We start from the raw sequence: 26,221 nt of genomic DNA, 5'->3' as shown, positions 1-26,221 counted from the left end.
GACAAATTGTAAAATGGGAAAATAAGGAGTGGCAAATTATCAAACATCAACCTGAATCGACCGAGCATCCGCATACAGCCCGCTCTCGCGCCATCACCAGCTCATCGGCCCGCCCACTTCACCACGTCACTCCCCTCCGCCACGTGACGGGAGAAGAGAGGTAAAATATCTGCTGTTTTCTTCGCCACCAAGCAAAAAGCTCCCGCCTGGCCTCTGCTGGGCTGCACTTTCCTTTCCACCCCCGGAATCGCAGATATTTCCGGCACCGCCTTGCCCTGCGTGGGCCAGGGCCGCCGCGATCCGCCCCGCCGCCAAGTGTCCCCGCGCCTGCCGACTGGGGCCCGGAGCGGCGGTCAAACGTCACGCAGGGGCACGGCACGCCCTATCCGCTTCTGCAACTGCAGCTGCAACGCGGCGTGCCCGTCGCCGTCAACAGTATGTCGGTTTCACCCGGACCGAAGCCTATAAACGCCGCGCCGCGCCGCCCCGCCTCGCCCCGCACCGCCCATTCCGGCCATCCGCCAGCGCGCGGCGCATGGACCACACGCACACCGGCACCAACACCACGCCCGCCGCAGTCACCGCCTCCGCCTCCATGGACGCCGCGCTGCTGCTCGAGCCCAAGCTCGAGATGATGCTGCAGCAGCAGCCCTCGCCTGCGGGCCACTACGCCGCGCTGGACCATCACCTGGCCCCGCCGCCGCCCGCGCTGGTGGTGCCCTGCGAGCCGCCGCGGCCCCTCGAGGCGCTGCTGCAGGGGCCGCAGCTGCCGCCGTTCCTGTCCAAGACGTACGACCTCGTCAGCGAGCCGCAGCTGGACGGGGTCATCTCCTGGGGCCCCGCCGGCAACAGCTTCGTCGTGTGGAACCCTTCCACCTTCGCCCGTGACGTGCTCCCGCACAACTTCAAGCACAACAACTTCTCCAGCTTCGTCAGGCAGCTCAACACCTATGTGCGTATCGCATCACTGCCCAATCCTCTGTTTTTTTTCTTTTGCAATCAATCACTGGACTATTCATGCGGCCGTACTCTGCTCGGGAGATACTCTGTTTCTGCTAGGTTTCTGGCACTCTGTCTGTTTCGGATGCTCTGTTTTCTTTTTGTTCCTCTTGGTTTCTGCTGTTGTACTCTGCCCAACTCTGCTATGTATATATACACTCTTTGTACTTCCCTTGATAATTTTAGTGAGCGGAGTTGTGGTCTGTAATGCCAACCTGGCGTTTCTTTTGTGAGCGGAATTGTGGTCTGTAACGCCAATTTGGCCTTTCCCGAAAGAACTGGATTATCTTGATCACTGAAATAATCCTGATTCCTGAGGAGTTGATCCTGTGATGGCAAGCTTAACCATTTGCTGGGATGCGACGCTGCTCGCGCTCAAAGGTAAGCTTCGCAATCCAAATCTGTATACGCATCTGTATCTGCCCATACTGCAAATTCCTTCTCTCCAAATAGAAAAATAAACGCGGCAGCATATTTTGTTGGTTTTCTGCTGCTCTGCGTGGCCATGCATTCTTCTCAACTCCTCAGCCTGCCTCCTTCGCAGGTTTGGTCTGGTGCAGCTTTACCCCTTCTAATTTATCATCTTTTCATATTGACATATTTCTGAGACTTTAGCACCGTGTATTTCAAAATACAGTTTTGCTAAAACACATCTAGATGTGCCCTAAGTATTGCACATCTAAGTCCCATGTCCTTGATTTTACACGGAGATTTGTGCAAACATTTTCCTCTTTTTTCTTTTTCCTTCCTAGTTTGATTGAGCCACTTAGATGTGCAATAACTAGGGCATATCTAGATGTGCCCTAGACACTATAAATACCATAGTGCATCTGCTGCAGATTTCTTCTAAGGTTACTGAAGAAATTTTTTGGTGGGTAACACTGTTCAGCTTGCTTCCTGTGGGATTGGAAGGGGGGTGATGTTGTCAGTATGGAGCAATTTGGTTCAGTCTTTGTTCAGTTATAGGTGGCAACTACTAGTGTATTAATAGGTTTTAGTCTGAATGACACTAAAAATGTTCACCCGAGCTCATTTGAGCTCGGGCTCAGAAACACCACGTTCCTGAACTTGGCATTTTGACCGAGTTTATGACTGAACTGTTGTGAAGAATTATGATGCTTGTTCAGTTTCACCTTCTCCTCCTTGTCATTGTTAGTTTGTAACATCTTTTTCATATTTATCAGGGTTTTCGCAAGGTTCATGCTGATAGATGGGAGTTCGCTCACGAGGGATTTCTGCGGGGCAGCAAACATCTGTTGAAGACGATAGTCAGGCGCCGGTCCTCGCCGACGCAACAAAGCAGCCTTCAGCCTGGTTCATCTATCTTCAGGAAGATACAGTCTAGCTCTTCTGGTGAGTCCACTCTGGACCCTGAACTGCGCTCCCTGAGAAGAGAGAAAAACGCGCTGCTACAGGAGGTGGCCAGGCTGAAGGAGGAGCACAATCAGACGATCGAGCATATGAACGCACTGAACCAGAGGCTGGAGACCGCGGAGGACCGGCAGAAGCAGGTGGTCTCCTTCTTGGCCAAGCTCCTTCGGAACCCGGATTTCCTGAGGCAGCTCAAGATGCACAGGGAGAGAAGGGACGGGATCGATTCCGCCAGAGTGAAGAGGAAATTCCTGAAGCATGTGCCGCATGGCAGCAGAAACTCGGGCGACTCCAGCTCGCCGCGCACCGCAGAGAGTACATGTTCCCCTGCACATCCAGTTGCGCACGACGCCATTGCAGACCTACAGAGTTTTCTCCTGGAAGACACGGACCTTAGTGATGGCATGCTGCCGGGTAACTTTGGGCTGGACGGAGTCGAAGCATCAGACGACATCGGGGCTTTGGTTCAGGTATTTGACCAGCAAGATCTCGGAACCGGGGCCGAGCTGCTTGGAATTCCTCCAGTTTCTGGTGCTGCTCATTGTCAAGACCCCACGTTTGGCAGGTCCAAGGGGAAGAATGTCATGTGTCCAGGAGGAATGGATGGCACATCGTCTCAAGCCGACTGCCTCGTGCCATTACCGGGCAACGTGGGCAAACTGATGGATGCGGATGGTGAGCAAATTTGGGGCGCCGATACTTTTTTTCAGAGTTCTTGCAGCGGCACCAGTCAACAAACCTATGTTAGTGATCCCTATCTAATGGAGATTCCCGACAAGCCTGAGAGATTCTGGGAACTCGATTTTGATGCACTGGATGATGGAGATCTGCACCTGGACAAGTGTGTTATCGGCGACCCTGCTCTTGAGCAACACAGAGGAAACATGAAGCCATAGATCAATTGCGAAGCGGGGGAGTTGTAGGTCTGATGCTCGATCCACCTATCTTAATAACCATACTTAGCTGTGAGAAGTGCCATAGTTATTTGATATTTAGGAGGCTAGTGAACTCCTGGATGTGCTCACTATGGCACTAAGAATTAGTAGTAGTGGTGGTACTAGTACTAGCGGTTTGTTTTTGTTTTCCATTCATTCACCCTACTGTTTTTGAATGGAAAATATTATCATGTCATTTGCTTTGTTTTTGTTTTCCATTCATTCACCCTACCCTTTTTGAATGGAAAAATATCATTGTGTAATTTTCTCGGAGCAAGTGCTCCGGCCAATCGTCGTGTTTCCCAACTATTGGTGTACCACTAGAAGCATACGCCCGCACTTTGCCGACCCATTTAAGTTTTTGGCATTGATGTGGGCTAATCAGGCATTGTAATGTTGGCTGAATTCACAAGTCCAAAAATGGGGAAACAGAAACTCACAAGCAGCCATTAAGCAATTTGAACACATATCACTGCTTAAGGGTCCATAATTCATAATTCTAGACATGAGAGTAGTATGGATATGGAATTGTTCATGCATGGGGTTGTACAAGGGGAAGGATTATACAATTGTTGCCACAATATTGATTGTTTTACATGGCACGCTGGACAACCCAAATTACCTACAACATTTAAAGCTGAAATAAACTTTTTTTAGAGAAAAAGGGCTTCTGTCCCGGTTCCATTTTGATAAAAACGAGATCATACAGAGTTTTGTAACTTATTACAAGCGACAGAAGTATTACCTTCAGACAGTTTCAACAGGCTACTCGTCAAAGAGGGAAAGAACTGGTTAGGATAAAAATGAGCATACCACTGCACCTGACCAAAGGGTCTAAGATCGAAAAATAAGAGAGGTAATATCACTGGTAGTCATAGAATTTGGGTTCAATGTTCAGTTTGGTGCTAGAACTTTTAAAATACAGAATTGCAGTCATTTAACTTGACTCAAGCGTGCACATCCGGTCCAAAAATATGTTGCGGGTGTATCCATACGTATGGGCCCACCTGTCAATGACTGATGGCGCTCAGCCAACACATATTTGCACAAAGCAAGCTTGTATTTTTGTATTTGCAGAAAAGACCGACTGCCATAACGCATTTTTTCACTAAACCTCCTCGTATTATTTATTTGTAGAAAAACTAACCACCGTACACTGAGAAAATTAACGCCAAAAAGGACGTCATGTCTCGAACACACGCCATGTTCAGCCGTTCAGCCATTACAGCCACTCCACCCATGCTGAGCTCGTGTCTACCAAGGATAACAAATTTAGATTTCTTTTTTGAGAGCTCGGATAACAAATTTAGAATTTTTTTAAGATAACCTCACGAAGCTTTTTATTTAACTCATCACGATGTTTATAGGGACGAAAGATAGATCATCTGGGTTGCCCAGCCACACACGGCGGCCAACACCAAGTGGGAGAGCATGCTTCGCTAAGCTGTGAGCCTCGACATTCAAACTCCTAAACTCATGGCTAAAAAAGCAATTGACAAAAGTTTTCGAATGATCTACTATCTCCCTAATGATAGCTCCATACACCGCTGCACTCGGCTGCCTAATATCATCGATGACTACCTTACAGTCCGAGGCAATTGAGATCCTGTTTTGATACAAATCCTCTGCCAGGGCTAAAGATTCCCGAACAGCCAGGGCTTCGAGCGTTGTAGGATCATCAATGCCATGAAAGGTAATCGTGGACGCGCCCAGGAAAGCACCCTGTTGATCCCTGCAAACCGCTGCCACCGCCCCCATGGGTCTAGTTCTCATGAGCGCTGCATCAACATTGATCTTGCATGTCCCCTCTTGCGGTGGTAACCAATGACTCGGACGGGGTTGAGCCATCCTCTGTTGCTCTTGTGGCTTTGCTAGGACCTGGAGATCATTGAGAAAAGAGACCACAAAAGCGTTTGTTGCATATGGCGTTTGGTGCAGCCCCTCGTGAATCAATTTCCTCCTTGAGCTCCATATTGCCCACAAGGTTACTCCAAGCCTGGTGAACTCGTCATGTGATAACGTGTCCTTCATCGAGAATAGCCAGGATTTAGCACTCGGGTTGACACAGCTAGTCATTTGGCCGACCAAGTTCTCCGGTGCTAGGGCCCATACGCTCGTCGACATGGCACAGTCGAGCAGGGCGTGTCTACAAGAGTCCGACGCCCCACATATCTGGCATGCTGGTGAGGTCGCCATGTTGCGGTGGTGAAGAATATCATGTGTGGGTATAGACTCCCTTGCCAACCTCCACAGGAACACACGGATTTTGTTCGGAACCTTAGTGTGCCAGAGTGATGACCAGTTGCTGCTCTCCTCAAAGCTAGAAGGCCCCTCGATACCATATAGCCAATTTTCACGGCTTAATTTGGTGGTTTGGATCATGCGATATGCCGAACAGACGGTGAACATACCTTTCTTCTCTCTACTCCATGCCCAAAAATCATCAACTCTCCTTGTGCATAGTGGGATCTTGAATATGGCCTCGACATCAATAGGTATGAATACTGAACGGACCACATCCTCATTCCATGTTGATGTCGTTTGGTCTATAAGCTCATGCACGCGGGTATGTGGGTCTTGGATGAGAGAAACTATGGGCCTAGGGATGCCATCCCTCGGGATCCAGTTATGTTCCCAAATCATCGTTTCTTCTCCTGTCTCGATTCTCCTAATGACTCCTTGCTTCATTATGTCCCTTCCGTCAATTATTGCACGCTAGATCTGCGAGGGGTGTGAACCCAGCTCGGCCTCCAAAATTCCTATATCAGGGAAGTATGCTGCCTTAAGAATCAACGAGCTCAAAATTTTAGGATTATTAAGCAATCTCCATGCATGTCTGGCTAATAACGCGAGGTTAAACATCTCTAGGTCGCGGAAACCTAGCCCTCCCATGTATTTTGATCTCGTCGTGATCTCCCATGATACCCATGCTGGTTTCCGTTTGCCTTGCTTGCTACCCCACCAGAACTGCCGTATGATGGATGTGATGTTTTCACACAGGCCTCTCGGCAGGCGAAAACAGGCCATGGAGTAAACTGGAATTTCCTGAGCAATAGATTTGATAAGAACTTCCTTGCCTGCTGAGGATAACAACTTCTCCATCCACCCCTTGACATTTTCCCACACACGATCACGGAGGTATTTAAAAGTGCCATTCTTTGAGTGCCCCACATCTGTTGGCATCCCCAAATATTTGTCACTCAATGATTCTTTCTGGACTTGAACAGCAAGCTTCACAATATATCGGGTTGCCTGAGGACACCCCCTACTGAAGAAAATAGTAGACTTATCTGAAGGAAATATGCCCTAGAGGCAATAATAAAGTTATTATTTATTTCCTTATTTCATGATAAATGTTTATTATTCATGCTAGAATTGTATTAACCGGAAACATAATACATGTGTGAATACATAGACAAACAGAGTGTCACTAGTATGCCTCTACTTGACTAGCTCATTAATCAAAGATGGTTATGTTTCCTAACCATAGACAAAGAGTTGTTATTTGATTAATGGGATCACATCATTAGGAGAATGATGTGATTGACTTGACCCATTCCGTTAGCTTAGCACTCGATCGTTTAGTATGTTGCTATTGCTTTCTTCATGACTTATACATGTTCCTATGACTATGAGATTATGCAACTCCCGTTTACCGGAGGAACACTTTGTGTGCTACCAAACGTCACAACGTAACTGGGTGATTATAAAGGAGCTCTACAGGTGTCTCCAAAGGTACATGTTGGGTTGGCGTATTTCGAGATTAGGATTTGTCACTCCGATTGTCGGAGAGGTATCTCTGGGCCCTCTCGGTAATGCACATCACATAAGCCTTGCAAGCATTACAACTAATGAGTGATGATGTATTACGGAACGAGTAAAGAGACTTGCCGGTAACGAGATTGAACTAGGTATTAAGATACCGACGATCGAATCTCGGGCAAGTAACATACCGATGACAAAGGGAACAACGTATGTTGTTATGCGGTCTGACCGATAAAGATCTTCGTAGAATATGTAGGAGCCAATATGAGCATCCAGGTTCCGCTATTGGTTATTGACCGGAGACGTGTCTCGGTCATGTCTACATTGTTCTCGAACCCGTAGGGTCCGCATGCTTAAGGTTTGGATGACAGTTATATTATGAGTTTATGAGTTTTGATGTACCTAAGGAGTTCGGAGTCCTGGATGAGATCGGGGACATGACGAGGAGTCTCGAAATGGTCGAGACGTAAAGATCGATATATTGGACGACTATATTCGGACATCGGAAAGGTTCCGAGTGGTTCGGGTATTTTTCGGAGTACCGGGGAGTTACGGGAATATGGGAGAAGAAGTATATGGGCCTTATTGGGCTTTAGAGGAGAGGGAGAGGCAGGCTGCGCGCCCCCCCAAGGCCTAGTCCTAATTGGACTAGGGGAAGGGGCTGCGCCCCCTCCTTCCTTCTCTTCCCTCTTCCCCTTCCTTGTCTCCTAATCCTACTACATGGAAGGACTCCTAGTTGGACTAGGAAAGGGGGAATCCTACTCCCAGTGGGAGTAGGACTCCTCTAGGGCGCGCCATAGAGAGGGCCGGCCCTCCCCTCCTCCACTCCTTTATATACGGGGGCAGGGGGCACCCCATAGACACAGAAGTTGATCCACGTGATCATATTCTTAGCCGTGTGCGGTGCCCCCTTCCACCATAGTCCTCGATAATATTGTAGCGGTGCTTAGGCGAAGCCCTGCGACGGTAGTACATCAAGATCGTCACCACGCCGTCGTGCTGACGGAACTCTTCCCCGACACTTTGCTGGATCGGAGTCCGGGGATCGTCATCGAGCTAAACATGTGCTAGAACTCGGAGGTGCCGTAGTTTCGGTGCTTGATCGGTCGGGCCGTGAAGACGTACGACTACATCAACCGCGTTGTGCTAACACTTCCGCTGTCGGTCTACAAGGGTACGTAGATCACACTCTCCCCTCTCGTTGCTATGCATCACCATGATCTTGCGTGTGCGTAGGAAAATTTTGAAATTACTACGTTACCCAACATTATCATTGTTCACTCTTTGGCCCGAAGCACGACAATAAGCATCCAATAGGTTTGACACCGCTTCCGCTCCCTCAACATTGGCTTTGAAAAACAACAGGCTGTCATCTGCAAACAAAAGGTGGTTTACAGCCGGGGCTGTTGGGGCCACCTTGATTCCTCCTAGAACTGATGACTGAGAACTGGATTTTAAAAGGCACGAAAGGCTCTCCGCTGCAATCAAAAACAAGTAAGGGGAGATGGGGTCTCCCTGTCGAATACCTCTCGAAGGCTTGAACTGGTCTAGTTTCTCTCCATTAAAAAGAACTGAGAAAGAAACTGACGATACCATGTTCATTACTATATCAATCCATGTCTGTGCAAATCCCAACTTGGCCATTATCGCCCTCAAATACTGCCACTCCAAACGATCATACGCTTTTATCATATCAAGCTTTAGAGCGCATGTGCTATTACTCTTTGCCCTAGACCTCTTCATGAAATGTAGGCACTCGTAGGCACATATGATGTTGTCAGTAATTAGCCTGCCTGGGACAAAGGCTGACTGCTCCTCAGAGATAATGTCAGGCAGTATTTGTTTGAGTCTATTTGCCACAACCTTTGAAGCTATCTTATAAAGGATGTTGCATAAGCTTATAGGTCTGAATTGAGATAGGAGAGTTGGGTTTGTTACCTTTGGTATTAGTACCAATACTGTATCACTTATACTCTCCGCACTCTCCTCTCCTCGGACGATACTGAGAACCACCCTCGTAATCTCCTCACCACACAAAGACCAATGTCTCTGATAAAAATGAGCTAGAAAACCATCTGGACCCGGTGCCTTCGTTGGGAACATTTGGAAGAGGGCCACTTTCACCTCATCACTTGTGTAAGGGGCACATAAGATATCATTCATGCCTGCCGTGACCTTAGCCGGAACATGAGACATGACCTTGTCGAGCCCTGTCACACCTTCGGATGTGTATAATGTTTGATAGAAATCATTGACCATCTCTCTAAGGTCTCCAGGGTCGTCAATAAGCACACCCAGCGAGTTAGCCAGGGCTTTCACCATATTCTTCTTGCGCCTGATGCTTGCTCTGAGGTGAAAAAAACGTGTGTTCTTGTCCCCGGAGGCTAGCCACTCGATCCTCGATCTCTGACGCCACATCAATTCCTCCCTGTGATACAACTCAACTAGTTTGTCATTGATTTTTATCTCAACATGTGAAGGTCCCGATCTCGCAGGTTCACCCCTGAGGCGTTCCAGTTCTAGTTTTAAGGCTTGTATCTCTTTTCGGACGCTGTCAAATGTGTCTCTGTTCCACCTGGATAGATCAGTAGCTAGTGCAGCTAACTTGCTCCAAAGCTCCTCCATAGTGTGGCCCGAGTGCTTCGAGCTCCACTTCTCTGCAATTGTCTCCTGCCATTGTTCATGAGTCTCCCACATGGTCTCGTACCAGAAACCCTTTTGTTCAGTTGGCGCGCCGGGCTCATTTATTTCCAGGAAAATTGGACAGTGGTCCGAAGTGGCCGCTGTCAAGTGAGACAAGATAGCGAGGGGAAACTGAGCGCTCCATTCTGCCGATCCAAGCGCCCTATCAAGTCTGACACGTGTGAAGGTGCCCCCCACAACCTTCTTCTCAAAAGTCCAGAAACAGCCCTTGTACCCCAAGTCCATCAACATGCACACGTCAATGGCGTCTCGAAAACCCTGGATCTGGGCATTACTCCGCTGCCCCACCCCCTCGTGCTCATCCGGACGAAGAACTTCGTTGAAATCTCCAATACATAGCCATGGCAATGCACTTTGACCGCTTATGTTTTTTAACACTGTCCAGGTTTGATGTCTCAACGGGGTCTGTGCTTCACCATACACACATGTGAGACGCCACGGATCTCTCCCCGGGTCGAGAATTGAGCAATCAATATGATACACAGAGTAACCAAGAATCTCAAGTTTTATTGGATTGTTCCAGAAAATACCAATGCCTCCACTCCTCCCTTAACTATCTATAGCAAAACTATTATCATGTACCAAAGTACCAGTAAGTGCTTCTACCCTACCTCTTTCAATCTGAGTTTCTACGATACAGAGAATAGGGAGGGAAAATTTCTTCGCTAGCTCGCGAAGCTCATTGACTGTCGCGGCGTTGCCCACACCGCGACAGTTCCAACATAGGGTATTCATTGCGCCCGGCGACCCTCCAGCTCGGAGGACGCCGATGTATTTTCTTGAAACTTGCCCGCAAGCGAGAGTTTTGGAGCATTCACGGAGGCTGCATCTAACTTGGCCCGCTTGGGTTCCTGTTTTGAGTTTGGGCTGACATCCACAGGTGGTGCTAAGAGCATGAGTGTTGTTTTTCCCGTCTCCACAGGGGCTGCAGGCACCACCTACGCCTGAGGGTTTGATGATTGAGGTTTCTCCCCCATGTCGCCCTTGGTGCGTTTGTGGTTGTCTTCCGGTTCTACGATCGCAGTATCACGCTGTGTGGCCGCCTCCGTGTAATCCTCCGGTACTGTACTCCGTCCCCCTGACTAGCTAGTTCGCCCAACACCTCGGCCACGTCCCCCGCGTCCACCTATTCCTGCTGATCGGTTCTGTCCTGGGCCTGGGCCAGCACCCCGGAACCAATCTGCTCTAAGCTCCTTGAAAACTAGGGCCAACTTTGGATGTATGTCGTCCCCATGTTCCTTGAACTGATGCCCCAGGTGGCCGCACACGGCGCACCAATCAGGTAGTCTCTCATACTTGACCTTGAAAATTTGCCTCTCTTCCTTATGAACCAGGCTCACCGCATTCTTCAAAGGTTTGAACACATTAATCTTAATTCTGACCCAGTAGAAATTTCCTTCAAAATCCCGCGACTTTGGCTCCGCATAGACAAACTCTCCTACCTTCTTGGCTAGAGCTTTTATGAGGGGATAAAAACCATCAGGTAAGTCGTGCACCTGCATCCATAGCTCCAACGTATCCAACTTCACCAGTGAGGTATAACACCCTCGATGCGACTATAGCTCCCACGTGTCGAGGCACGACTTAGAGACATAATCGCATTGAAGGCATATGTCGCAAGTTAGGCAATCTTCACAACATCCCATGTAATATGAATAATAAAGGGAAGAACATAGTTGGCTTACACTCGCCACGTCACATCAAAGTACATAAATAACATTACATCATCCAAAACACTCATGGCCCGACTACGGCGCCAAAATAGAAGAAAAAACCCAACAAGTGACAACGGTCCCAATCACCCCCAACTGGGCACCACTACTGATCATCAGGAAAAGACACGTAGTATCGTTGAGAGTCTTCGTCGAACTCCCACTTGATCTCATACTCGTCACCTGGAGCGGAATCACCTGGATCTGCATCTGGAGTTATAGTATCTGTGAGCCACAGGGACTCAGCAATCTCGCACCCTCGCGATCAAGACTATTTAAGCTTATAGGAATGGTAAGGCAAATATATGTGGAGCTGCAGCAAGCGACTAGCAAGTATGGTGGCTAACTTATACGCAAAAGAGAGTGAGAAGAGGAGGCAAAGCACGGGCGAGAAGCTAGAGAACAACCTACGCAAACATTACTCCAACACCGTGTCCGCTTCCCGGACTCCGCCGAGAAGAGGCCATCACGGTAACACACTCAGTTGATTCATTTTAATTAATTAAGGTTCAAGTTATCTACAACCGGACATTAACAAATTCCCATCTGCCCATAACCGCGGGCACGGCTTTCGAAAGTTCAATCCCTGCAGGGGAGTCTCAACTTAGCCCATGACAAGCTCTCACGGTCAACGAAGGAATAGACCTCCTCCCAAGACGTTCCGAACAGACTCGGTATCTCGGTAATTCAAGACAACTCCGACAATGGTAAAACAAGTCCAGCAACACCACCCGATGTGCCGACAAATCCCGATAGGAGCTGCACATATCTCATTCTCAGGGCACACCGGATAAGCTAAGCGTACGGGAGCCAACGTAACCCAAGTTGCCGAGGGACGGCCCCGCACGGTGCTCTAGGTTGGACCAACACTCAGAGGAGCACTGGCCCCGGGGGGGGGGGGGTAAAAATAAGATGACCCTTGAGTCCGCGAAACCCAAGGGAAAGGCTAGGTGGCAAATGGTAAAACCAAGGTTGGGCACTGCTGGAGGAGTTTTATTCAAGGCGGACAGTCAAGGGGTTCCCATTATAACCCAACCGCGTAAGGAACGCAAAATCCGGGAACATAACACCGATATGACGGAAACTAGGGCGGCAAGGGTGGAACAAAACACTAGGCGAGAGGCCGAGCCTTCCACCCTTTACCAGGTATATAGATGCATTAAGATAACATAGCAGTATAATGATATCCCAACAAGCAAATAAAAGATGTTCCAACAAGGAACGGCCTCCAATCTTCACCTGCAGCTAGCAACGCTATAAGAGGGGCTGAGCCAAGCGGTAACATAGCCAATCAACGGTTTGCCAGGACAATGGTGGGTTAGAGTTTTAACATGGCAATTTGGGAGGCTGACAAGCAAAAGGTAGACATCGTAGCATTGGCATAGCAAAAGAGCGAGCAAACTAGCATAGCAAAGATAGTAGTGATTTCGAGGGTATGATCATCTTGCCTGCACACTTGTCAGAGTTGACTGGATCCTCAAGAGCAAACTCAACGGGCTCCTCGTTAGCGTACTCGTCTCCCGGCTCTACCCAAACAATACAAACAAGCAACAAGGATACAATCAACCACGTGCAAGACCAAGCAATATGATGACATGATGATATGCTATGCGGGATGCGATGCGGGATGCAAAATGTAAGATATGACAGGAAATGCATGAACCTGGCCTCAACTTTGAATTCCAAGGGTGCCACTGGAAAGATGGGATGAAATCGCTTGAAAACGATATAAAGAACGCCAGAATCGGAGTTACGGTTTGGAAATGGCAAGCGTTTTAAGATATGACACCGGTCTGCGATTTACAGCAAGTAGGCATCTAAATGCAATGAAATGAACATGCTACAGCCACCAAGCATGACAACAAAATACATGGCAGGGATGCACACAAGATGCTTAACAAAAGTCTAGCACTGAGCTACGGCCAATTCATCCATTATGAGGTTCAAACAAGCATGGCAAAAACGCAAACGCAAAACAGATCTCAGACTTAGTGAAATCAACACTAGTCTGAAATTTCAGATCACGAAGCCCTCTTCGGAGCAGCAAAACAACATGAAACATGACCTGATTAAGACAAGTAAGAACATTTCATGGGGCTACCCAACAAGCTTAACAAAAGTCCCTAAGTGACCTGGGGCCAAAAGGGATCACAAAATAGACTAACGGGCACACGAACATAGCTAAAACACAATCAGTTTTCAGACTTAGTGAAAACTGAGACATGCTGAAATATAACTCACGAAGGCACGTAAACAAGCTCGATGCACTCACCACGGTGCAATTCATGGCAAGGCAAGCATACATCCATTAAGAAGGCATAAAATACAAGCTATACATGGCAAAAACAATGGCATAGCATGCACGGATCAACTACAATAACATCGGCAAAATCGCAAACAAGTTGACGATCTGCCCAGATTCACAACGAAGCAAAAGTAGAGCTCGATTGACTCAAGCTAGGGTGCTCCATAATTGAAAACAAAGACATGGATGGATAGATCATAACAATATTAACAAAACTCCTTTACTGATCATCCTCAAAAGAGGCACGGATCACTAGGAAATAGCATGAACATATGGCATCATGAACTAAATAATCCCAGACTTAGTGAAAACTACTAAGTCCCTGAAAACAGGTTTACCGGGTGCCTCACTTTGCAAGCTTGCACAAGTCACCACACACATTCTAAAAATGCATGGGTTGCACCTCTGGAAAGAAGAAAAAATCCTTAACAAAACATATGAAGGACTCACAGGCATAGCATGCACACAATAATCATGGCAAAAATGACAAAAGTCTAAGATGAACTAGCAGATCTGACAATTAACTCACGAAGCCTCCTTCTAACAGCATTTCGGGCATCAAGATGAACTCAAATGAAAATGATGCAATGGAATGAAATGATGTACTCTCTGAGATGAACATTTTGATATACTATATTCCCAAATCAGAGCTATGGATGCAAAGTTACGGAGCCGCGAACATGAGCATGAGAAGTAAAAAAATCTGGGACTTAGTAAAAAAAACTACCCCGGATCAGATCTAGGGTTTCGGGCACGCAACCCGAGGCGCTGCCGGATCTGCACTGTAGCTCCTCGCCGGAAATGGCGCCTTGGCTGGAGGAAGACGGGCGGCCGCCGGAGGGAGGCCGCGGCCGCGGCGGATCCGGGCGACGGAGAGGCCGGCGCGGCCGGTGGCGGCGATGGCGGCGGCCGGGCGGCGGGCGGCAACGGCGGGCGGCGCGGCGAGCTACGGCGGGCGGCGGCGAAGCGGCAGCGGCGGGGCGGCGACGCGCCGGCGGGGAGGCGGCTCGGGCGCCCAGGCGGCGGCGCGGGGGAGCAGGCGCGGGGAGGCGGGAGCCTCGGGCGGCGGCGGCGACCGGGCCCGCGCGGGCGGATCTGGGCCCCGCGGGCCGTGCGGAGAGGGAGAGAGCTGCCGGGTGAGGTGGCGGGCGCCTATTGGCTTGGAGCGGCGGCGGGGATGACGTGGCGCGACGCCACTGGCCGGAGCGAGGTGGAGGGCGGACGTGTCCGTCGGTGGAAGAAACGTCCGGGCGCGAGGTGGAAGAGGACTAGGGCTTGTACCGCGAATGTTTCGGAGGGGATCACATATATATAGGTAGGGGGCTAGGAGAGTCCAAATGAGGTGTGGTTTTTGGCCACGCGATCGTGATCGAACGCTTTAGGACATGGAGCAGAGTTTGGTGGGTTTTGGGCCAAATTGGAGGGGTGTTGGGCTGCAACACACACGAGGCCTTTTCGGTCCCTCGGTTAACCGTTGGAGTATCAAACGAAGTCCAAATGATACGAAACTTGACAGGCGGTCTACCGGTAGTAAACCAAGGCCACTTGGCAAGTCTCGGTCCAATCCGGAAATGTTTAATCCCCACACACGAAAGAAAGCTAGAAATGACCACCGGAGGAGAACGAAGCGCCGGAATGCAAAACGGACAACGGGGAAAATGCTCGAATGCATGAGATGAACACGTATGCAAATGCAATGCACATGATGACATGATATGAGATGCATCACAAAGACAACAACACACAGAGACAAAGACCCGAACCCGAGAAATAAATATAACTTAACGCCGAAAACGACAAGAGTTGGAGTACAAATTGGGAAAGTTATATCCAGGGCGTTACAACACGCCACCACTACAAAAGGATCTCGTCCCGAGATCTAGGACTGAAAGAACGCCGGGTACTCAGAACGGAGGTGATCCTCGCGTTCCCAGGTAGCTTCACGGTCGGAATGGTGCGACCACTTGACTTTGAGGAATTTGATTGACTTGTTGCGAGTCTTGCGTTCAGTCTCTTCAAGAATAGCAACTGGGTGCTCACGATAGGAGAGATCTTCATGGAGCTCAATGTCCTCGAAGTTGACGGTGCGGTCAGGAGTCTTGAAGCACTTTCGAAGCTGAGAGACATGGAACACGTCATGAACATTTGCAAAGTTTGAAGGAAGCTCGAGTTGATAGGCGAGGTCGCCTCTCTTGCTGACAATCTTGAAAGGTCCCACGTATCTAGGGCAAGCTTCCCTTTGATACCGAAGCGACGAGTACCCTTCATAGGAGAGACGCGGAGGTAAACATGATCTCCGATCTCGAAAGCCAAATCACGGTGCTTACTATCATAGTAGCTCTTCTGGCAGGATTGGGCTGCTTTGAGGTTATCACGAATGACTTTGCACATTTCTTCTGCTTCTGTGATTAAGTCATTACCCAGCAGCTGACGTTCACCAGTTTCAGACCAGTTGAAAGGGGTACGACACTTCCTGCCATACAGAATTTCAAATGGGGCCTTGCCCGAACTTGCTTGAAAACTGTTGTTGTATGAGAATTCAGCATAAGGAAGACAATCCTCCCATTTCATGCCAAAGGAGATCACACAAGCCCTGAGCATATCTTCAAGAATCTGGTTGACACGCTCAACTTGACCGCTTGTTTGAGGATGGAAAGCTGTGCTGAAGCGGATGTTGGTGCCCATGGCCTTCTGAAAAGAATCCCAAAACTTCGAGGTAAAGATGCTGCCACGGTCTGAAGAGATCACTTGAGGAATACCGTGCAGAGAGACAATGCGAGAGGTATAGAGTTCCGCCAATTGAGCTGCAGTGATCGACTCTTTGATAGGCAGAAAGTGAGCCACTTTGGTGAGTTTGTCGATGACAACGAATATAGCATCATTGCCACGCTTGGACTTTGGAAACCCAGTCACGAAGTCTATCTCAATGTGGTCAAACTTCCATTCTGGAATGGCAAGAGGTTGGAGGAGACCAGCTGGCCTTTGGTGTTCTGCCTTCACTCTTCTGCAGACATCACATTCATTCACGAATTGAGCGATCTCGCGCTTCATTCGAGTCCACCAATAAGCTTGCTTGAGGTCCTGATACATCTTCGTGCTCCCAGGGTGGATGGAGAGGAGAGAATTGTGAGCCTCGTTCATGATCACTTTACGGAGGTCACCTTTGGGAACAACAATACGATCCTCGAAGAAGAGAGTGTCCTTGTCATCAAGGCGGTAGCACTTGTACTTGGACTGACTCTTGGCAATCCCAATCTTCACCCTTTTCACCATAGCATCAAGAAGCTGGGCTTGGCGAATCTGGTCTTCTAAGGTAGGAGAGACTTGAAGGTTGGCGAGGAAACCTTGAGGAACAACTTGCAGAATAAGTTTGCGGAAAGCTTGACAAAGCTCGGGTTGATAAGGCTTAAGAATCAGACTGTTGCAGTAAGCCTTCCTGCTCAATGCGTCAGCAATCACATTAGCCTTGCCCGGAGTATACTCGATACTCGGATTATACTCTTGAATCATTTCGACCCATCGAGTTTGCCTGAGGTTGAGATTAGGCTGAGTGAAGATGTACTTGAGACTCTTGTGATCAGTGAAAATGTCCACTTTTCTTCCCAATAGAAGATGTCTCCAAGTCAACAGAGCGTGCACAACTGCCGCCAACTCGAGATCATGAGTGGGGTAGTTCTTCTCATTAGGCTTCAACTGGCGAGATGTATAAGCAACAACTTTCTTCTCTTGCATCAATACTGCGCCAAGACCTTGGAGAGAGGCATCACAAAAGACCTCGTACGGCTTGGATTCATCAGGCGGAGTCAGAACTGGAGCAGTGATCAATTTCTCTTTCAAAGTGTTGAAAGCAATATCACACTCCGGAGACCAAACATACTTGACATGCTTCTGAAGAAGATTAGAGAGAGGCTTCGCGATCTTGGAAAAGTTTTCAACGAATCTTCGGCAATAGCTTGCGAGATCGAGAAAACTGCGGAGTTGCTTCACGTTCTGAGGAGGTTCCCAATTCATAATTGCGGACACCTTCTCAGGATTCACGGCAATGCCCTTGGCAGAGATGATATGACCAAGATAAAGAACCTCATCGAGCCAAAATTCGCACTTGGAGAACTTGGCATAGAACTGATGTTCTCTGAGCTTATCAAGAACCAAACGCAAGTGCTTGGCATGATCTTCCTTGTTCTTGGAGAAAACCAGAATGTCGTCGAGATAGACCAAAACGAAGTCATTGGTGTAGGCATTGAAGATGAAGTTCATCATGCGAGAGAACGTTGGAGGAGCGTTGGCGAGGCCAAAAGACATGCCAGTGTATTCATATGAACCAAAGCTTGTTCTGAATGCTGTCTTGGGAATATCTTATTCATGAATGCGAATCTGGTGATAACCCATACGGAGATCAAGCTTGGAGAATACTTGGGCACCTTTGAGTTGTTCGAACAGCTCATTGATGTTGGGAAGAGGGTATTTGTTCTTGATGGTCTTCTTGTTCACTGGACGGTAATCAACACAAAGTCGGTCCGTTCCATCCTTCTTCTTCACAAAAAGAACACCACAACCCCACGGAGAAGAACTAGGCCGGATGAGACCCATTCTTTCTTGCTCATCGAGTTGCTTCTTCAGCTCCTTCAACTCTTCAGGTCCGAGCTTGTAAGGACGTTTGCACACAGGTTTCGTACCGAGCTCAAGATCAATAATAAATTCAACTGGCCGGTGCGGAGGCATTCCTGGGAGCTCTTCTGGAAAGACGTCTTGATATTCGCAAACGACTGGAATTTGCGAGATGGCGTCCAATTCACCCTTCTCATTGAGAGAAAATAGATGAATGGTATCATCACGAGCGGCAAAGACAATTACATCCTCAGACGAATGAGTCAATTGAATCTGCCTGGCTGCACAATCAAGCTGAGCCTTGTGCTTAGAAAGCCAATCCATCCCGAGAATAAGATCAATATCCGAGTTACCAAGAACCATTGGAGAAGCCAGAAACTTGAAATCACCCATCATGATAGAAACATCCAGAACTATTGAAGTAGCCCTCATAGACTTAGCCGGAGAAACCACTCCCATAGGTTTACCCAACATTTGTGAAACGAAGTCATGCTTGGAAACAAATGACCTTGACATGAAACAATGTGATGCACCAGTGTCAAAAAGAACTTTTGCTGGAAAAGAGTTAACTGGAAAATTACCCATGATCACATCTGACGAGTCCTCTGCCTGAGCTGCATTCATCAAATTCACCTTGGCATGCTTGGGGTTATGCTTGACCACAGCTGTACTTGCCGATCTGACAGGAGGAGGAGGAGGAAGACGCCTCTGGTTGAAACACTTGTTGGCATAGTGACCCTTCTGTTGGCACTTGTTGCACGTGACCTCTGAAAGCGGATGGTGATACGGAGCACTCGATCTTGGAGCTTGAGACAAAGTCTTGTTCTGAAAGCCAGGGTTGGGTGGGTGGGAAGAACCACTGCCACCTTTGCTCTTCTGCTGATACGGCTGACGGAACGGAGGAGGAGGAAGCCAAAACTTCTGCTGCTTAGCCACTTGAGTAGAGGAAGAAGGAGTAACATCTCTGACTCGCTTCCTGGAAGCATCACACCTCAACTGAGCAGCCTCTTGCTTCAGTGCCATGTTGTAGAACTCATCGTATCTCAAGGGTTCAAAGAGGACAAGAGCGAGCTGAATTTCTTCTCTGAGACCACCCCTGAACTGGTATACATGCTCTTCTCATCAGGCACGTTCTGCTTGGCAAAGCAGGCAAGCTTCTGGAACAACTTGTTGTAGTCATAGACAGACAAAGAGCCTTGCTTCAGATTGCGGAATTCCTCACGCTTGCTTTCAACCACGCTCTGCGGAATATGATGAGCTCGGAAATCTCGACGGAAATCATCCCAAGTGATAACACGTCCACCTCTGGAATCCTTGTACTGCTGGAACCATTCTGCAGCTTGATCTTTGAGTTGGAAGGAAGCGAACTTCACAAAGTCCTCAGGCCTGACGTTGCTGCACTCGAAATGCTTACACAGATCCACAAGCCAATCGTCAGCATCGGTTGCCTCAACACAATTGCTGAAAGTCTTTGGCCCGTTAGCAAGGAACTGGTTGAGTGTAGCAAAGTGAATCTGATTGCTGCCTTGATTCCCTTGACTGCCTTGATTGCGCTCTTGAAGAATTTGCATGATCAGCTGTGTGTTTGCATTGGTTGCGGCCATCACAGCTTGCCATGCCTCTGGAGGAGGTGGAGGTGGTGGCGGATCAGGATTCGGAGTCGTGCGCGTTGGAGGAGCCATCCTGAAGAGGGTGACCACCATTAGCACATTGACAGATAAATATTGAAGCTGGATCCAATGGAATGAAAATTGCAACATATAGTCTTCACATCCGAACAAAATGAACGAATGCATTCCTCTTGAAGTGGTCACAAATCCATAAATTGAGAAGCCACGTAGAATTTAAGGTAGAGAAATAAATCAACAAGGTACGGATCAAGAACGACTAATCGGTAAGAAACCCCAATCTCAAACCAATATCCGTGGAAGAAGAACTAGAGCTACTAGAATTCCCACCTATGAAACTCCCGAACCTTTCCGGTTATGCAATCAGGTGTTGGGGATACAGGGGAAGCATAATATCTCACCCAAACTATCAAATCCTACATCCAGTTGTATCCATCCTTTAACACATAACCAAGAAAACTTCGGAAACCATCTACCTCAACCTTCGAAAAGCATCCGTTATACAAGTTATGGCGATACTCCCGAACTCCCGCCCCAGTACTGGGTGGCGTCGAGGTTATCTCACCAACGAACTGCATAAAAGAGATTTTCGATGTCGGCGAAAATATCTCAAGTATTCCAGAATTGCAATGATAAAATTATGATGACAACACCTCAGAGCTCAACTCCCCAGGACACTTCCACTAAACCCCTGACAGGAGGCACCAAGACAATGTTCTCATCATAAGCCATCGGAACGATTCCAAGATACTCGCGTGATCCTAAATTTTTTGTGAAATTTGAGAATAGAAGAGTCAAAACTCTACGTCAGGATGCCTTACCAGAGCGATGAGGAGACTAGGAAGTAAAAAGAATTCCTAAGCTCTCCGATATATAATTCCTAAATGACTCAAAACATTTTTCTAGACACAACTCGGCTGCTAAAAACGATCAAGCAATGGGGCTCCTAAGGTCGGGGAAGGCTCTGATTACCAACTTATAACACCCTCGATGCGACTATAGCTCCCACGTGTCGAGGCACGACTTAGAGACATAATCGCATTGAAGGCATATGTCGCAAGTTAGGCAATCTTCACAACATCCCATGTAATATGAATAATAAAGGGAAGAACATAGTTGGCTTACACTCGCCACGTCACATCAAAGTACATAAATAACATTACATCATCCAAAACACTCATGGCCCGACTACGGCGCCAAAATAGAAGAAAAAACCCAGCAAGTGACAACGGTCCCAATCACCCCCAACTGGGCACCACTACTGATCATCAGGAAAAGACACGTAGTATCGTTGAGAGTCTTCGTCGAACTCCCACTTGAGCTCATACTCATCACCTGGAGCGGAATCACCTGGACCTGCATCTGGAGTTATAGTATCTGTGAGCCACAGGGACTCAGCAATCTCGCACCCTCGCGATCAAGACTATTTAAGCTTATAGGAATGGTAAGGCAAATATATGTGGAGCTGCAGCAAGCGACTAGCAAGTATGGTGGCTAACTTATACGCAAAAGAGAGCGAGAAGAGGAGGCAAAGCACGGGCGAGAAGCTAGAGAACAACCTACGCAAACATTACTCCAACACCGTGTCCGCTTCCCGGACTCCGCAGAGAAGAGGCCATCACGGTAACACACTCAGTTGATTCATTTTAATTAATTAAGGTTCAAGTTATCTACAACCGGACATTAACAAATTCCCATCTGCCCATAACCGCGGGCACGGCTTTCGAAAGTCCAATCCCTGCAGGGGAGTCCCAACTTAGCCCATGACAAGCTCTCACGGTCAACGAAGGAATAGACGTCCTCCCAAGACGTTCCGATCAGACTCGGTATCTCGGTAATTCAAGACAACTCCGACAATGGTAAAACAAGTCCAGCAACACCACCCGCTATGCCGACAAATCCCGATAGGAGCTGCACATATCTCGTTCTCAGGGCACACCGGATAAGCTAAGCGTACGGGAGCCAATGTAACCCAAGTTGCCGAGGGACGGCCCCGCACGGTGCTCTAGGTTGGACCAACACTCAGAGGAGCACTGGCCCGGGGGGTAAAAATAAGATGACCCTTGAGTCCGCGAAACCCAAGGGAAAGGCTAGGTGGAAAATGGTAAAACCAAGGTTGGGCACTGCTGGAGGAGTTTTATTCAAGGCGGACAGTCAAGGGGTTCCCATTATAACCCAACCGCGTAAGGAACGTAAAATCCGGGAACATAACACCGATATGACGGAAACTAGGGCGGCAAGGGTGGAACAAAACACTAGGCGAGAGGCCGAGCCTTCCACCCTTTACCAGGTACATAGATGCATTAAGATAACATAGCAGTATAATGATATCCCAACAAGTAAATAAAAGATGTTCCAACAAGGAACGGCCTCCAATCTTCACCTGCAGCTAGCAACGCTATAAGAGGGGCTGAGCCAAGCGGTAACATAGCCAATCAACGGTTTGCTAGGACAATGGTGGGTTAGAGTTTTAACATGGCAATTTGGGAGGCTGACAAGCAAAAGGTAGGCATCTTAGCATTGGCATAGCAAAAGAGCGAGCAAACTAGCATAGCAAAGATAGTAGTGATTTCGAGGGTATGATCATCTTGCCTGCACAGTTGTCAGAGTTGACTAGATCCTCAAGAGCAAACTCAACGGGCTCCTCGTTAGCGAACTTGTCTCCCGGCTCTACCCAAACAAGACAAACAAGCAACAAGGATACAATCAACCACGTGCAAGACCAAGCAATATGATGACATGATGATATGCTATGCGGGATGCGATGCGGGATGCAAAATGCAAGATATGACAGGAAATGCATGAACCTGGCCTCAACTTCGAATTCCAAGGGTGCCACTGGAAATATGGGATGAAATCTCTTGAAAACGATATAAAGAACGCCGGAATCGGAGTTACGGTTTGGAAATGGCAAGCGTTTTAAGATATGACACCGGTCTGCGATTTACAGCAAGTAGGCATCTAAATGCAATGAAATGAACATGCTACAGCCACCAAGCATGACAACAAAATACATGGCAGGGATGCACACAAGATGCTTAACAAAAGTCTAGCACTGAGCTACGGCCAATTCATCCATTATGAGGTTCAAACAAGCATGGCAAAAACGCAAACGCAAAACAGATCTCAGACTTAGTGAAATCAACACTAGTCTGAAATTTCAGATCACGAAGCCCTCTTCGGAGCAGCAAAACAACATGAAACATGACTTGATTAAGACAAGTAAGAACATGGCATGGGGCTACCCAACAAGCTTAACAAAAGTCCCTAAGTGACCTGGGGCCAAAATGGATCACAAAATATATTAACGGGCACACGAACATAGCTAAAACACAATCAGTTTTCAGACTTAGTGAAAACTGAGACATGCTGAAATATAACTCACGAAGGCACGTAAACGAGCTCGATGCACTCACCACGGTGTAAGTCATGGCAAGGCAAGCATACATCCATTAATAAGGCATAAAATACAAGCTATACATGGCAAGAACAATGGCATAGCATGCACGGATCAACTACAATAACATCGGCAAAATCGCAAACAAGTTGACGATCTGCCCAGATTCACAACGAAGCAAAAGTAGAGCTCGATTGACTCAAGCTAGGGTGCTCCATAATTGAAAACAAAGACATGGATGGATAGAGCATAACAATATTAACAAAACTCCTTTACTGATCATCCTCAAAAGAGGCACGGATCACTAGGAAATAGCATGAACATATGGCATCATGAACTAAATAATCCCAGACTTAGTGAAAACTACTAAGTCCCTGAAAACAGGTTTACCGGGTGCCTCACTTTGCAAGCTTGCACAAGTCACCACACACATCCTAAAAATGCATGGGTTGCACCTCTGGAAAGAAGAAAAAATCCTTAACAAAACATATGAAGGACTCACAGGCATAGCATGCACACAATAATCATGGCAAAAATGACAAAAGTCTAAGATGAACTAGCAGATCTGACAATTAACTCACGAAGCCTCCTTCTAACAGCATTTCGGGCATCAAGATGAACTCAAATGAAAATGATGCGCTGGAATGAAATGATGTACTCTCTGAGATGAACATTTTGATATACTATATGCCCAAATCGGAGCTACGGATGCAAAGTTACGGAGCCGCGAACATGAGCATGAGAAGTAAAAAAATCTGGGACTTAGTAAAAAAAACTACCCCGGATCAGATCTAGGGTTCCGGGCACGCAACCCGAGGCGCGGCCGGATCTGCACTGTAGCTCCTCGCCGGAAATGGCGCCTTGGCCGGAGGAAGACGGGCGGCCGCCGGAGGGAGGCCGCGGCCGGGGCGGATCCGGGCGACGGAGAGGCCGGCGCGGCCGGTGGCGGCAATGGCGGTGACCGGGCGGCGGAAGGCAACGGCGGGCGGCGCGGCGAGCTACGGCGGGCGCCGGCGAAGCGGCAGCGGCGGGGCAGGGGCGCGCCAGCGGGGAGGCGGCTCGGGCGCCCAGGCGGTGGCGCGGGGGAGCAGGCGCGGGGAGGCGGGAGCCTCGGGTGGCGGCAGCGACCGGGCCCGCGCAGGCCGGATCTGGGCCCCGCGGGCTGCGCGGAGAGAGAGAGAGAGCTGCCGGGTGAGGTGGCGGGCGCCTATTGGCTTGGAGCGGCGGCGGGGATGACGTGGCGCGACGCCACTGGCCGGAGCGAGGTGGAGGGCGGACGTGTCCGTCGGTGGAAGAAACGTCCGGGCGCGAGGTGGAAGAGGACCAGGGCTTGTACCGCGAATGTTTCGGAGGGGATCACATATATATAGGTAGGGGGGCTAGGAGAGTTCAAATGAGGTGCGGTTTTTGGCCACGCGATCGTGATCGAACGCTCTAGGACATGGAGCAGAGTTTGGTGGGTTTTGGGCCAAATTGGAGGGGTGTTGGGCTGCAACACACACGAGGCCTTTTCGGTCCCTCGGTTAACCGTTGGAGTATCAAACGAAGTCCAAATGATACGAAACTTGACAGGCGGTCTACCGGTAGTAAACCAAGGCCGCTTGGCAAGTCTCGGTCCAATCCGGAAATGTTTAATCCCAACACACGAAAGAAAGCTAGAAATGACCACCGGAGGAGAACGAAGCGCCGGAATGCAAAACGGACAACGGGGAAAATGCTCGAATGCATGAGATGAACACGTATGCAAATGCAATGCACATGATGACATGATATGAGATGCATGACAAAGACAACAACACACGGAGACAAAGACCCGAACCCGAGAAATAAATATAACTTAACACCGGAAATGGCAAGAGTTGGAGTACAAATTGGGAAAGTTATATCCGGGGCATTACACGAGGGTTTTGTGAAACCATCGTATTCAGCCATAATCACCGCGTTGCCCTTGTAGTTCCAAGGCCCCTCTAGCATCGCCCTCTCCCAATCACCAAGGCATGGAAATTGCATTGTATACAAATTTTCCTCCAAGGGCCGAATCTGAACTTGCTGCACGAGGTCCCAAGCGGCTCTCATTGTCTTGTAGAAGCCATACTGGTTGTACTTCTTCTCCGTATGGATGCGCACTATGGCCATCCAGCTAGTCATCTCTGGCGGCAGCAGATCCTCCTGATCCACTACCACATCGTCCATGTCCTCCTCATGGAGTCCAAGCTCGCTCATGAGCACCTCCAAGTCCTTCGCCTTTGAACTCGCAGCCGATTCCACCATGGTTGCCCTAACCCGAGAAACTTTGATCGGGTGTTGTCTCCAAAACCCTAGCCTGCCCCTAGGCTGCAGGAGCGTGTACCAAGACCGGGCCGCACTGCAGGAGTGCGCCGTGTTCAGTCCGAGCACAGCCTTACGGCGGAGACGGGGGGAGGGTAGCCGGAACCCTACCGGGCGATCCAATCGCCGCCGAGGGGAGAGAAACCCTAACGAGAGGGGAGAGCCACGTATAACAAATTTAGATGTATGAACAGTAATGCATGTCAAGTTTAAATGGGCTGCAGATACTGCGGCCCAGTTTGCACACGCCAGTTTTTTAAAAAATATTTGCAAATGTAAGTAAAATAGTTATGTCCAAATTGTGTGTTATAAATAATATAAATACTGACGATGATTAGTAAATTTAAACTTTTGTATTATATAAAAAATAATAAGTAAAACGTAAGTAAACTTTTTAAAGATATTTCTGAAACGTAAGTAGTAAAATTGTGTTCACATACTTGTGTGTTAAAAAATAGTGTACATACAAA

General features: G+C 48.4%; 1 protein-coding gene across 1 annotated transcript; it reads left to right on the top strand.

Annotated features, from left to right (window-relative positions):
- The first annotated feature begins 238 nt into the window (after positions 1-238).
- On the top strand, positions 239-3,573 carry LOC125536635 (heat stress transcription factor A-3). Its single transcript, XM_048699888.2, has 2 exons — positions 239-952; positions 2,184-3,573. Exons 1-2 carry the CDS (start codon positions 536-538, stop codon positions 3,264-3,266), a joined length of 1,500 nt encoding a protein of 499 aa, XP_048555845.2. The 5' UTR covers positions 239-535; the 3' UTR covers positions 3,267-3,573.
- Positions 3,574-26,221: the final 22,648 nt, after the last annotated feature.

This window comes from Triticum urartu, chromosome 2A (genome assembly GCF_056163025.1).
Source record: "Triticum urartu cultivar PI428250 chromosome 2A, HENAU_Tu73, whole genome shotgun sequence".
NCBI classification, from domain to species: Eukaryota; Viridiplantae; Streptophyta; class Magnoliopsida; order Poales; family Poaceae; genus Triticum; species Triticum urartu.
The sequence above is the reverse complement of the archived record's forward strand: the minus strand, read 5'-3'. Positions and strand labels throughout refer to the sequence as shown.

Bases quoted from the DNA above. Each gene is read 5' to 3' on its own strand.
- LOC125536635 (XM_048699888.2), top strand. From the start codon at position 536: ATGGACCACACGCACACCGGCACCAACACCACGCCCGCCGCAGTCACC. The intron at 953-2,183 runs GTGCGTATCGCA...CATATTTATCAG, and splicing joins TCAGGCAGCTCAACACCTAT to GGTTTTCGCAAGGTTCATGC.